General features: G+C 36.0%; 1 protein-coding gene across 2 annotated transcripts in view; it reads left to right on the forward strand.

Moving 5' to 3' along the window:
- PRIM2 (DNA primase subunit 2) overlaps positions 1 to 14,045 on the forward strand; it is a 135,523-nt gene that overhangs the window by 104,640 nt on the left and 16,838 nt on the right. For both annotated transcript variants that reach the window (XM_074861780.1, XM_074861779.1), the window contains exons 11-12: positions 10,454 to 10,580; positions 11,443 to 11,525. In XM_074861780.1, coding sequence (XP_074717881.1) covers positions 10,454 to 10,580; positions 11,443 to 11,525 — 210 coding nt within the window. The remainder of the gene's footprint in view (positions 1 to 10,453; positions 10,581 to 11,442; positions 11,526 to 14,045) is intronic.

Here is a 14,045-nt window from a genome sequence, read left to right on the forward strand (position 1 = left end):
AAACTGAGGAAAATTTTTGAAAACAGGAAAGGTTGGTTTTTTTAGATGAATTACAGTGGTGTTGGGCTCTTTCTTGTGTTTTGTTATCAGAGTTATTGCCCTGTTTTTAGAACCTTACAGCAGGTGCTGAAAATGGGGTGTATGTTACTTATTGAGACAGTTGAGAGCAGTCTGGCAGTAGAGCTTCTTTATTTTTCTGTTTGCATTTTCCCTGCAGTCAACTAATCTTTAATAATGAATTAACAAAAGTAATTTTAAAATAAGTCTTGTGTGTTTTAAAACAAGCTTTCTTCTGTTGTTGAATGCAGGAAGACTCTTGTCTTGCTTTCAGTCTAGAGTTCAAATATGTCTTGATTACAGTGCACTCTGTGCATAAGATAGAATATAAAAGGGTTTTTATATGTAAACAGTGCTTATGACAGCAAGGGCTAATATCTTTTTCTGCACTTGTTTCCTTTGATCTTCATCTTAAAATGTGATTTTTTTCTTTTATTGTGCTGTTAATAAAGAAAAAAATGTGCTTTTATGCAGAGATTTTACAGAAAGAATGCCATCATTCTTGAACCAAACTCTGCTGTTTGGAGAGCTCCAATATCTAGCTAACTCTGTGTTCATAGTGGTTGATGAACATCAAATCTCCATGTACAGTTTTGTGTTTTAATGCCTTGTTGCTATCATCCTTTTATGACTGTATCAAAAAAGTTAAGTCTACATGTTTCAAGAGTACTTAAAGAGTACTTACCAGTCTGAGGAAATGTATTAATTACTCAGCCTCCTTGTAGTTTTATTTTCAGAATTATTTGATTTTTTCCAATGATCAATTTATCCAGAAAATGATTATTATTTTTTTAATCTGCGCTTATACTGGGGATTTGCCGGTATCTTGAGACATTACATGATTGGGCACTTAATTAATATCCTCCTGTTCTCACACCTAACCATATCGCACTAAAAAGCACGATTTTTGCCACAGTTGTAACACGTGTTGATAACTTTGTCACTTGGATTGGTTGAAGGGAAGTTCTCCAGCCCAAGTCACCAGATCTCTTTGAATGATGCTTCTTCTTCTACAAAACTGAGGCTTAGGGTAAAATTGAATCTCTTGGACTTTACTGTATCTCATTAGACACTATATGGGGTCAGTCATAGCTTTCTAATGAATGAGGACTGCTTTGCTGGGGGACTGTTATAACCTGATGGTAACAACAGTTTATCACTTGATCTCATCATCAGTGAAGGTCTGCCTTTGTTTTTTTAACTCACCTAGCTTCTTGCATGACTTTTGTCATCTAATGCTCAACTTTGATTCAGATGTCATTCTGATCAGCGTATAGACTGAGGAATAACAATCTATAAAGGATTCCTAATAGCACTGCTACACTGCAAGGGTGCTTGCAAGGGAATGCAGTAATAAATTAACAAAGTAATTCAATAATATCTAATCAGTCAAGATGAGGACCTTACTCAAGTGAGCTCACTGTGCAAGGTATGTGGTTTTAAAAGGGGAGAACAATTCCGTCATTAAAATAGTCCAAAAGGTGTGCAAAACCTTCCAGTCTCTGCTTCAAAGACTGTATTTAGGGAATGCTGCATAGTTCAACCAGCTTGGAAAATACAACAATTCAGTGAGCAGATGATGCCTGCCACTGTGTCAGGAGATGGTTGCTTTTTGGAAATGATGCATAGACAGAGAACTTCAACTGTTGTGATGAACTTGCTCAGATCTTTTGACTCTCTGGCAGATGTACTAAGTAGAACTAGAATATTGGATAATGAGCCAGACTCCCTTGGATTAATTCCAGTATCCTCTAGAGGTGTTTGAAATTGGGAATACCCTAGTATAGGTGAATTGCAGCACGTGCCAGCAGCAGCACTTTTCAAGAGCAGATCAATATGCACTGTTCCTTTGGACTCATTTCATGGTTGAACATGTCAGTTGTTTTAATTCCAAGAGTCCTGTTCAAAATGAGGCAGGTCCTGCTAATTTTGATTGCCTGAAATGGCTGAGACAGTTTTACCTCAGACCTTGTCTCATTTGTGAGTTTCTCTTCTGTTATCCCAGTGACCTGCTAAATTTCCAGTTTGTAGTATGGCTGCTTGGATAGCTTTGCTTTCTGGTATGCTCTTTTTCCTTCCATATGAGGAAAATTATTATTACTAGAATGAAGGAGCCTGCTATGCCAGGCTGTTGAGTTAAATGATAATGGTTGAACATGGTAACACATTGCACTATCTTCCATGAAGCAGAAGATATCCCAAATATCAAGGGTATGAGCTGTACCCAAGAGTAGTGGCTCTCTTCTAACTCTCTTCTGAAGTCCACTTGGCTGGCACTTTGGCCTGTTGCAGTCTGGTCTGGTGAATGCCTCTGTCTTCTCATCCACAGCTTTAAGATGTTGTGACGGGCTAGTGAGAATAAACCCTCTGTCGGTGACCAGTCTAAACCTCACATCCCAGTCCTGCATTTTACTGCTGGTTGGTCTTATAGCTAGAGTCCAAATGGATACATTTCAGGATTTCTTCACAAAGTGGCAACATGTCTCCATGCTGACATCCATTTTCTTTCCTATTTCTTCCCTAAATGTTTAGGTTTTTATTGTACATTCTGCTGTAGGTTACCTATATGTTACAGTACAATAGATCATAAGCTACATGAGACTGTAAATGCATTACATGCTCACTGTGCTCAGTGAGCTAATAATAAAACTATCGAATATCATATGAGAGCACTCTTGTTTAGAGTATTGATAGAGCTTGGATAAGCAGTAGAAATTTAGCTTTTGGACTTTGCAGGGGTCCCTGTCCAGTCTTCATCCATCTTCTCTGAAAGCCTGTAACACGTGCTGCAGTGGTATACATATAAGTATGGATTTCTCTGAATTGTGATACAGACATACTGAATTTCTTTTCTCCTTGGTATACATATTCTTTGCACTAGGATCCTAAGCTGCCATTATAATCGATAGAGATCTAGCCTATACAGTCAATAGTGTCTAGAGAATGATTTATTTAATGAGCCTGTAGGTGCCTACGTTAGGGTAAATTGAATTGCTCCCCAGGCTCCTCTGATTGCATTGACCTTCATCGACAGTAATGGGACATGTCTGGATTTAGACATCTGGAGCTGAATCTTATTCCTATAGTTGCACACAGTTAGTTACTATTCTACTTCTGTTTAACTTAGTCATTTTTTATTGTACCACATGCCAAATTTCTGTCTACTTTGCAATCTGTTAACACTCTTACATCTCTTTCGGTGATAATGCTTTCTGTGTTCTCCTTTGCCATTGAATGTTTTGGGGACTCTTATTCTCTGTCTGCTCCTTCTGATGAAATGAATAGCCCCGTTAATTTACTGCTTACATTCTGCAGAAAGATACACTTCCAAGTTACCTCAGTTATCTGCTCTAAATATATGAAATGACAAGGAATTCACCCCTCTATGTTCAGTAACACTCAAATGTCAGCGTGATATTTTCAATAAGATTGTGTATTAATTTGTTAGAGGAATTCTGACATGGGTGAAATTGTCACCCACAAACTGTTTTTTGCCTTAAAATGGCTGTTCTTTCTCTCAGATGTTTCTTTTTTTTTGGTAGTGTTACTCACTGAAAATTTTGCAGTAGGTTAAGCAAATATTCAGGAAAAAGTAATGATTCTTGGGAATATCAGAACAGTGATATTCTTAGAGACATAGTGTTTTCATCTTTTTCTAAGTTTGTAATTTTTGGAAATAGTAATGATATTAGAGAAGATGACTAGTATAATTAATGGAGTACTATGTGAAATGACTTAGGCATTGTAATCCCATAAAGAATTTGTTGCAGTGTAATATGGAAAGGATTTATGTCTTTCAGATAGATATATCTTCTTATACAAGAAAATGCTATATATAGGTGATACTATACCAAGAAGATAGGACATTATGCTAAGGGAATCACATCATGTTCTGTAGAAATAATCTTTAAACAAAGACTGCTGTATAATTATATAGTCACAAAGACATTTCAGTTTACCAGAAGTAGAAATGAATCAAGTATTATAATAAAAATCACTTAGGGTTTTTTTTCCTACTCCTACTGGTGAGCATTAAAATGAACTCACAATTTTACATGCCCTTAATTGTTGTTTAAAGTAGTTTTTAAAGTAGCGTTTACCTTTATGACCTCCACAAACTGTTATACTCACAGAAACTTTTAGTGGCAGTCTACAAAAGAATAGACTTCTGTGCCAGTTTCTTGTTCAGAGGCTTCAGTTGGAAACCAGCTCTTTTATTGTTTACTCCAAACATTCAAATCTGAATTAAAATGTATCTTCTTTGATCATATGTTTTGAAACGCATTTTCTGTATCTGAATTTTTTCAATATAATGTACGTGAAACATCAACAGACTAAAAAGAAAAAGTATTCCTAACTTAGATACAGAAAGAAATGTTGCAGTGTCTTGAGGTAGCTAATAAAATCTTTCATAGATCACCAAGCATGTGCCTAAGAAAAATCACGTTGTTATAAGGAGATGGCTTTAAGATGTGTTGTGTTAATAATTTGATGCAGTGTCTTAAGGCAGAAGATAGGCTGCTGTAGTTTATTTTATACTTTTCCTGGTTCAAAGTCTTGGTCCATGTAAATGTGTGGAGAAACAGTGTACATAAGTTGTGTATTTAGTTAAGTTATCTTCAGGCAAGCTTAGATTGCTGTAAATAAAAGCCTACATTTTCGTATTTTTGCAGGAGTGGTCTGGGGTAGCCCAAAAAATATTTCATCAGCCCCACAGTTTACATTCATGTGGGTAGTATACAAGGAGTTTGATCAAAACTTTTCTGATTTCCTTGTGGTAGATGGAGCCATCTCCAGGGCAAAGCAGTTCTTGCATTAAGTGGTTTGAAAAACCTGAAATCAGAGGGGAAGAGATTTTTTTTGACTGCAGCACAACATACTAGAATTTTCCTGCTCAATTCTAGCTGATGTCTCTAATCTATACCTTTAAGGTAGAAGTTGTGCTACAGGTTGAGAATTTAGGATAAATTGAAAATTTTGTTGTTGGCAGATAGAGAAGCATTTATTTGTGCTCCTAAATGGCAACCGTGCTTGAGAAAAGATAATCTCAAGTTGCGGTTATTTTAAGAGTGAGCTTAAAAAAAAAAAGAAGTTCTTTGGAAAAAGATGTGCCAACTAAGCAGTGTCAACAGTAATGATTTGAGCGACTCCCTAGGCAATGGATGAGAAAGTGAACCAATTATTTCAGAAGATACCAAGTGTGTGCAATAAATTTATGAGTTTGAAGCTGTTATCCATACAGGCTCAACAATTTTAGACAGGAAATAACCAATGACTTCTAAAAAAAAGGTGTTAAACCATTACTTCTTTGAATTTTGCAGAGTTGGAACTAATCTGGTGGTCAGCCAAGAAGCTAGACAAAATTACTGCAGTCATTTTGCTTAGTTGTTAGACTTTAAATAAATCTCTCAATACAGTAAGGAATAGATGCATAAAAACTTACACAAGTATATAAAAGCAGTTAAACTGAAACATGAAAGTTTTATGGAAGTGTGAACCTCAGCATGCAGAGGTTGGAAGACCTGTCAGCAAATTATTTTCCATCCTGATACACATGCTGATTATCAGAATTGATAACAAAATTTATGGAGGACCTAGTTCTATTTCCACATACTAATCTGCAAATATGACAAGTGATATAAAGAAAGTAACTCTCAGTGATGACATGATACTTATTCTGCAGTGGCTGGAATGCCTTGGGAATGTCACTTGTTATTGTTCTCTTGAAAGTCTATTCAGTTGTATCAAATTTATAATTGAGGCACACATGACCCATCCTTCCCTGCTTTGTTCAATGAAAGCTTTTCTTTAAAGGAGAGCATATATCTGCCAAATGGTCCAAACGCCAATGATGCATCCTCATTCCATATCCAAAGATCTTGTGTTCATTCATGTGATCAGAATTTACTGAAAATAGCATTTCCTTAAATTCCTATCTGGAACATAGTAATCTGGTATTAGGCTATACCAGTTGCAAATTTATAGCTTATATATCTTTTTCTGAATACCTTTTTATTTATACCTTACTTATACCTTAATTTATTACTTGTATGTCTTCTAGTGCAGGCTGTCTAATACAGTATGTGTGTCTTAACTAACAGTTATAAGGCAAATTAATCTGCATTAGTCTGATACTCATATGCATATACCACATAAAAGCAAAATGTAAGTTCCTTGCTACAGTACACTCATCTATATGCAGTGAACTGTCCCCAGCCTCTTTGATTCTGGCTTCAGACTACTGGTTTAGTCCCACTAATTAGTGCTAAGAGCTTAGTTTCTTATAGGGAGAAGTCTTAAGAAAGCCTCAGTGTCACCTGTTCCAGGATACCCAGGATCATCATTAGTACATTCAGTATCATACACTGGACACCTTGGTTCATTACAACAAATACTGACGCATAAAAACTCAAAACCACCCACTTGTTACCAGCAGTGGACTTCAGACCAGACATCACATGCATCCTGCAGCCATGCCTGGAGGAAAGAGAAGTCCTCAAAAAACTTTTTATCTTCAGGAATCAAGTTAAAGCTCAGACAGGTGACTTGCAGTCTTTTACAACAAAAATTCACACAGCTGTTAATCCCAAGATTTGCACATTCCGACATCAAAGTGACAAATTTTGATAGAGATGTTAAAGGGTTGTGATTGCCTGAGCCTCTTGGCTTCAGTGTGAACCAATTCATTGCTTAAACGAGACATACTTCGTGATCCCTTTCTCCCTCACTGAAGCCATGGCCCATCCACCCAGCACAGAAATTATGAATGCCTTCCAGATTTTGGAAATCTTAGCTAAATAGAGGAAAAATAACTGAGATAGTTGAGATGTGGATCATACAATTAAAAAGTTGCAGAGAGTCCATGTTCCAAAGTGTTGACCAACAGTAAGTGATCTAGTAGGTGTAGATACTCAATAATACAATGATGTTGCTTTAACATTGCTGTTTAATAACTTTGTAATATTGTAATTTTGGCTGTAAGTTTCCATTGATACTTAGCACAGACTACGGTGGGATGTATGTGCATACTCAATTTTTCTATGAGAATAGAATAATTTTTTGCTTTTGTATTCTTGTGTTTCTTTTGTCTCAGTGGAAATTGTCAGACAGAATACAAGGTAGATGCACCCACTCGTGCAGCATCTTTATTGTTGAGCAAGTTCGTGTCAGGCTTCAATACAAACCTTGAAAGTTCTCATAGGGCCATCACCAAAAAAAATGTTTTTTTCAGATCACTTAATTCGAGTTTTCACCTTTTACAGTTTTGCCATAAAGACCTTATAGTAGATTGTAGTTAGAATATACTGTAATAGTAGTTTTACAGGTTTTTAAACTGTTTTTCTGAAATAGTTTAAAACCAAGCAATTTACAAACAGTTAGAATGACCTTGCGAACACCTACATGCATGATGTGTACTGCACATAATTTGTTTATTTTGTTCAAGGAACTGTGAAAATCCTACCGCTTCAATTAGAATAAATAGGAAGGGACAATTACCTACCTTTGCCTTCTTGTTTTTGCACTTTTCAAACATGTCTAATTATACCTTGGTGCTTTTGCTGGCAAAAGGGATTGCTCCTGAGGGGGATTTTTCTTTATGCAAATCCTAGAGTAATGGTATTAGGAAAGAGTAAGCCTAATCATGGAGTTCATCCCCCAATGTACAGAGAGGGCTGTTCTGCAGGATGTTTTTCTGAAATGAAATGCCACAATTCATGGTTTCTTCCCACTGAGGATGACCACATGGCCCTGGATATTGGCCCTGCTAAAATCCTGTTTCTTTGATCAATGATAAGAAATGTTGAATCACAAGGATGAGAGAGCTCTTAGTGAAGCATGTAACTGCGCATGTGCTAACTTGCACCAGGTAGCTGTGTTATTCTCTGCCACTGTGAAAACTCTTGAGATCCAAGCAGGATTACAAGAAAGCAATGTGAAAATATCCAACCTGTCCCAAGGCCATGTTGTGTTATTATGTAGCTGTTGTTTCTATTTACTGCAAGAGCTGCTTCTCAGCATAAAATAATGAACTAGGTAGTAAAAGTAATGTCTGTGAGCATTAAGGCAAGCGATGTGAGAAGTACAGCTCAAGATTTTAGTATACAGAACTGTTAAAGAGGGGTGTTAATTTTCTGGCAAACTAAGCAATACATCCTGAAGCATTCAAGATTTGCTTTTCCCTTACAAAAAACTAATTTAATGTAATTTAACTGCTTGCTCAAATATACTTTGTTAAGCAAATGAAATATGCTTTCATTCACCTTTTGCAAAGAAGGAGGAAAGGTTCCAGAGCTGCTGGGTGGAAGAATAGGTGGCTCTAGGATCACAGACTCCATCTTCAGTTTAACAGGTTCACTCAGAGGTGCATAGTTTAATTCCCAACATCTTTGTATTTGATGTTTGCTGTTTTTCAGGAGTAAATAGACAATTTACAGCTCCTCCAGGAGCAGCAGCAGGACTCAGCCAGCAGCTGCTTCTTGCCCTGCTAAGGGGAGCGTACCTGTTCCACTGGCCCTTCCTAAGTATGTGCACACACCTATAGCAGATCCTCATACAGTCTTGCTCTTCTTTCTAATGAAGAGTTGGTAAGCCCAACTCTGTTGCTAGCAAAACCAGTGTTCATTTGCTATCCAACCAACCAGTTCTTTTCTGAGCCAAAAGGGTTGACTAGATAGGAATATTCCTACATATTAGATCCTGCTTGTGGCTGTGCTGGAAAACACAATGCTCTAAGTTTTCTCCCTCTCTTTTCTCCCCCCACCCCCCTGCCTTTTTTTTTTTTTTTTTTTTTTAAATCTTTTAAAATAGAGTAAAGTCACTTTGTCAAATGCACAGTAGAGATTAATCAGTCAATATTTGTTCAGAGCTTTGGATGTCTTGTTTGGAATGAGTGCTGAATATTACTCTTCTTGATAGATTGACTTGATTATGACCAGCATCTTGATAGAGAAGTTTCTTTTTAACCTTCTGAATCAGGTGCAATTTAGGATTTTATTCTCAAAGGTTGTGTATATTTTTAGACATATTTATTATGTGTTTCATTTTATGTTATAGATTTTCAATTATTTATGTTTTTCAAAAAAATTAAAGTGTTTTATATGAAGAAAAATATACTTATTTTTCTGTTTTATTTTAGACATGTTTTAGCAGATCAAGGTATTTCATAGGTATACGAATATTCTGCATTACTATTTGGAAGTCCACAGACCAAACAGAACAACTTTTATCTGAGGACATGAGAGTATCCTCGAAGTAGTAATGTTACACCAGTTGATGCTTGAATGATTTTTCTCTGTATATTACACTGTCTTGTATTAGTAAAATACCAGAGTAAAAAATTATTTCAAAGTTGTTTTTGAGAAGAAATAATAAATTCTTATGGGAATTGTTTATACTTGGGCACAGAACTTTACATAAGGTTATTACTAAAATTTTGAATTGAGCAAGTGCACAGTTTTTTCTTTTTTCTTTTATGTGTCGTCATAGCTTTTTTGAGAAGAGAGACTGAGGATGTCTAATTCTAAATGTGTTTCATTATTTTATCCTGTTTGGGTTTTTCAAGACTAGAAGTATGGTATTTGAAAAAATGTTCCTTCATGTCTTACAGTAGCTAATGCAATTTAATGGAATCCATATGTTAAATTACATGATTCTACTACAGATTTTGTCACCTGTTGCCACATATAAAATAACATGAACTCGTGTCATTGAGTGTTCTTCACAGGACTTATCTAAAATGATATACTGATAGCGCCATGCTCAGATGCCAAGATAAATGTTTGTTTACTTTAGAAGTAAACAAACAAAGTATTACTTTAGAAGATTTCGATTTATTGAAGGAGTTGGTAGTCTATCAGTAGACAAAAGAGATTTGCTAAAACCTTTCTCTTTTATACAAGTGAAGTATGTTCCATTTTAGAATCTAACAAATTGAACTTCAGTGCTGAAACAGAGTATAGGTGAAGCATTATGCTTTGGGAGAACAAGAATGTGAACCTGAGTAAAGAAATCTATATTTCTATTTTTTTGCCCAGATAAAGCAATTGATTTATGGACATTTATGAAAGATTTTACATTACTGCATTTTCTCCATTTACTAACATTGTGGAATTCAAAATTTTGATCTTTGAATCATCTTATCTTTAACTGCATCAGCTGAAAAGACCTTAAATCAATGCAGTTACACACCTCTCTTGGGATGTGCCTGTGTCTTGTATATGTGCATATACAAGACCATGTAATATAAAAATCAAAGCTAGCAGCAAGCAACTTGATTTTTATTTTCTCAGTTTGAATATGTTTGGAAGATTTATTTTGTTATCCAATATTTGTGTTTACAGAGTAGATAGAATCACTGGCACTATATGTAAGAATTTATTCTTTTGTTTTTATTTAGTTTGACAAAGGATATGCTTACAGCATTCGCCACAGCTATGGGAAAGAAGGAAAGAGAACTGATTATACCCCATACAGCTGCATGAAGATTATCATGTCCAATCCACCAAGTCAAGGGGATTATCATGGTGAGTTCCTTAAAAAAGAAAAAAAGTTTAAAAACGGTGGAAGCCCTTGTCTAGAGAAGTTACTCCCTCCTGTAGTCTCTTAAATTATGTATTTAATTTCAAGGCCAGGGTGGTCTTGCACTGTTCTCTTTGAATCACACTTGATAGCTTCTGGTTTTGTATACATTGTGTCATGCAGTGCAAAGAGACTTTAAATGTACAGTGCTTTAAAAAGTGACCAATTAGAGGTGTTTTGAGATATGAATTCAATCATACAGAAATTCTGAAGTTTGTTAGGGTACTTTAAAACCTCCTACTTCCGTGTGACTAAATGTGTAAAACCTGCACTGGCTTCACTGCTGTTATTCTAGTGCTAAGTTGTTCATTCAGCTGTGTCTCAAAACTAATTCTGGGACCAAAAAACCCCACTCTTATTTAAAGTGGTGGAACTTTCCAAGGTATTTATAAAATAATATTTCTACAAAGGGCTATGCTTTAAAGAGCAGTTGGCTCTCATTACGTGTCTTTTCCATTTTTGGTTTTTTTTTTTTTTTTTTTCACAGGTATTAAATGTATCATTGTTAGTAAGGAACTAACTAAAACTCTTCCTGTTAGTAAATGAGAATTGTGGCCTGTTTATGTTGGGATATTTCATGTAACTCTTGAGCCTGTGGTGCCCTGATAACCATGCAGTGGAATAAATATTACCAAAAAAAGGAAAAATATTTTAAAAAGTAAGGAATTGTACACATGGGTAATTAACTTTCTTATTAATAAGCTATTAGACACTTAGGAACAGCTTAGCTGCTCTCTTGAGTGCCTTACTGCACTAACTCATGGGTAAACAGCCTTGTTTGTGAGCTTGCTTGTTTTTTACTGTCAGGGTGCCCATTCCGCCACAGTGATCCTGAGCTATTGAAGCAGAAGCTGCAGTCATACAAGATCTCTCCCAGTGGAATAACTCAGGTAAGGCATATTTTGTTTGACACTTTCATTAATAAGGCACTGCTTTTCAATTTTGCTTTCTATTTGTGTAGGAATGCTATGTGCAATTTGTCAGTATGTATTGTGAAGTATTTCTTGTTATAAAAGGTTTAAACCAGAATCTTGGCTTTCTGGCTCCAATGCTCCCACTGATGTGTTGATTATTGTCATCACCTTTTATTGTTTAGTATTATGAGTTGGTTTATTACTATAGTGGATACAATGCGGAATTTTGTTTTACTTTGTTTTACTGCACTGTGATAAAAAAAGAGTTTAAATGAATGTGGCAATATTTTAGAGAATTTATTTTCATTCTTGCAGTGGCTTGTGGAAGACTCTACTGTATAGTCAGTAGACATAAGTAATTGTTTTATGTAATAGACTTCTTAAGAAAACATACATTCTTAATCATCCATTGTGCTTACTTCCCCTAAACAAGAAAAGCACATGAAATGCCTAGTGAAATCAAGCAGAGATTTTTAGCAGCTTTTTAAAGGTAACATTAAATTGAAAACCTATATTATATAGCAAGGACAACACAGGAATTGGAACTTTTTGAGATGTATACTGAAGGATTGTGACTCCCATTGCTTGCTCTAGCAAGAGGTTGAGGCTATAAAAGGATGCCATCGTCTTCATTAGGGGAGGACGTATGGGTTAGAGTTAAGCTGAGACAGTTCAGCAAAAAATTGTGTATGTTACTGCCTGAAACCTGCTTTAGGTCCATAGGAAAAAACTTGTATATGTTGTCATTTTAGTTCATGTGAAGTGTCACTATTGGCTTGTCAGGCATCAACAGAGTGTTGAACAAGATAGAAAGGAATGTGAAAGTTCCACTTAAAGTAGTCTCCCTTGGAAGGAATAATTAAGATACAAACTAAAAGAGAATAGTTTTAAAGTGTTTATTGTTCACTCATAGTCATTCTTGACAAATTCTTGAAATACTCTAGGAATGTTTTTTCTTTTGTATTTTCCCCTGGTTCATATAAATAAGCATTTGACTGTCTTCCATATATCTGACAGGCACTAGAGGTGCTTTCCTTTGGCTTTTTTCCTTTTTATATGCATCAAAAATTGATGCTGCTCTGAGATTTTTATCCTGCTAATCATTGCAAAGGTTGGTGAGGATTTACTGTTTTAGCTGCCTTGCTATGTGTGAGCAGGATTTAGTAGAGGCTATTTCTTCAGTGAATTTACACTGTAGGGCAGTATTTTTATATTTAACATAGTTCCTTACTTGATGTGAATTGGGTTTTACTTTTTGTGTGTTGGTTTTTTCCCCTTGTAAAGTAGGATTGAGAGTCACTAGGAGTCTTAAATTTTCTTATCAAAAGTGACTAAGAAAAACTCTGTCAGCATTCTCTTTGCCCTGAAATGGACGCTGTCCTGTCCACAAATTTTGTGGTGTCAGTTTAAGTGCAGCTGGGGTACAGGGCTCTGCAGTGGCCACTCCTAGTGTTAAACCAAAACACACCCAAAACAAAACACTCTCCACCAGAAAGCTAATAATAATAATAAAAAATAAATAAAAAAGAAGTTGACTGTGGCTGGGTTTTCAGAGATTGAAAATTTACATCAGACAGTCTTTGAGATATTCAGTAGAAAAGGAGGATTGGTTCACATATGTCTCCAAGATCTCATACAGATTTGCTACTGCTCCTTGTTGCTACATTTGCATGGTCCAATAACATTTGCATGACTAATAACAGTTCAGGATCCTTCAGTCCAGACAGTGGTTTTTTAGTCTTCTTTGATGCTGGTGATAGTTGCTGGGTATCAGAAATGTTGTTTTTTCTTTAGCTCAGTGAATGATTATTAGGGGTGGATGGTTTGCCAGTCTTTCAAAGCCTCTGATGTAGTTGCTTTTCTAGTATCTTGGCCTCAAGATTGACATTCACTCAAGCCTTACCCTTCAAGTCTGTTAGACATCTTGTTAACTCCAGATCAAATGAGAGCTTCCTTACAACCTGACAGGTTCATGGTTTTAATGAATGATTCAGAGCTTGACCTTTCAGCTATGTATTTTAATGAATGGCATGTTTTTCCTGGGGCTCAGGGCCTCTTACACCTGTTCCTTGCTTTGTTCCAAAATTCTTTTGCTGTCTTCAAATGTGACTTTGTTTAGTGTCTTCTCTTGCTCTATATGCTCTAGACAAGTAGGTTGTCACAAAGTGAAAAACTCCCTTCTGTGTTTTCAAAACCAGATCAATGTATGTACCTAAATGCTTTTTCAGTTCTCTCTGCCTGGTTTATGGTCGAGATAAATGTGTTGTTCTGGACTGAGGGGATACTCAAGTGGCCACATGCATAGGACAGTAAACTCAAAAGGAGCAGGTGTTTCTCATCAGTTTTCCAGGACTCTCAGCTGTCTGCAACAAGTGAAAGTCTCACATTCACTTAATGAATGACAGCGTACAAAGTAGTTGAATCATCATCAAATGTGTGTCATGGTGTCACAGGTGAAACAGTAAATGACAGCTTGTAGTGGATCTGGATACTGGT

The sequence above is a fragment of the Strix uralensis genome, chromosome 3, assembly GCF_047716275.1.
Source record: "Strix uralensis isolate ZFMK-TIS-50842 chromosome 3, bStrUra1, whole genome shotgun sequence".
Lineage (NCBI taxonomy): Eukaryota > Metazoa > Chordata > Aves > Strigiformes > Strigidae > Strix > Strix uralensis.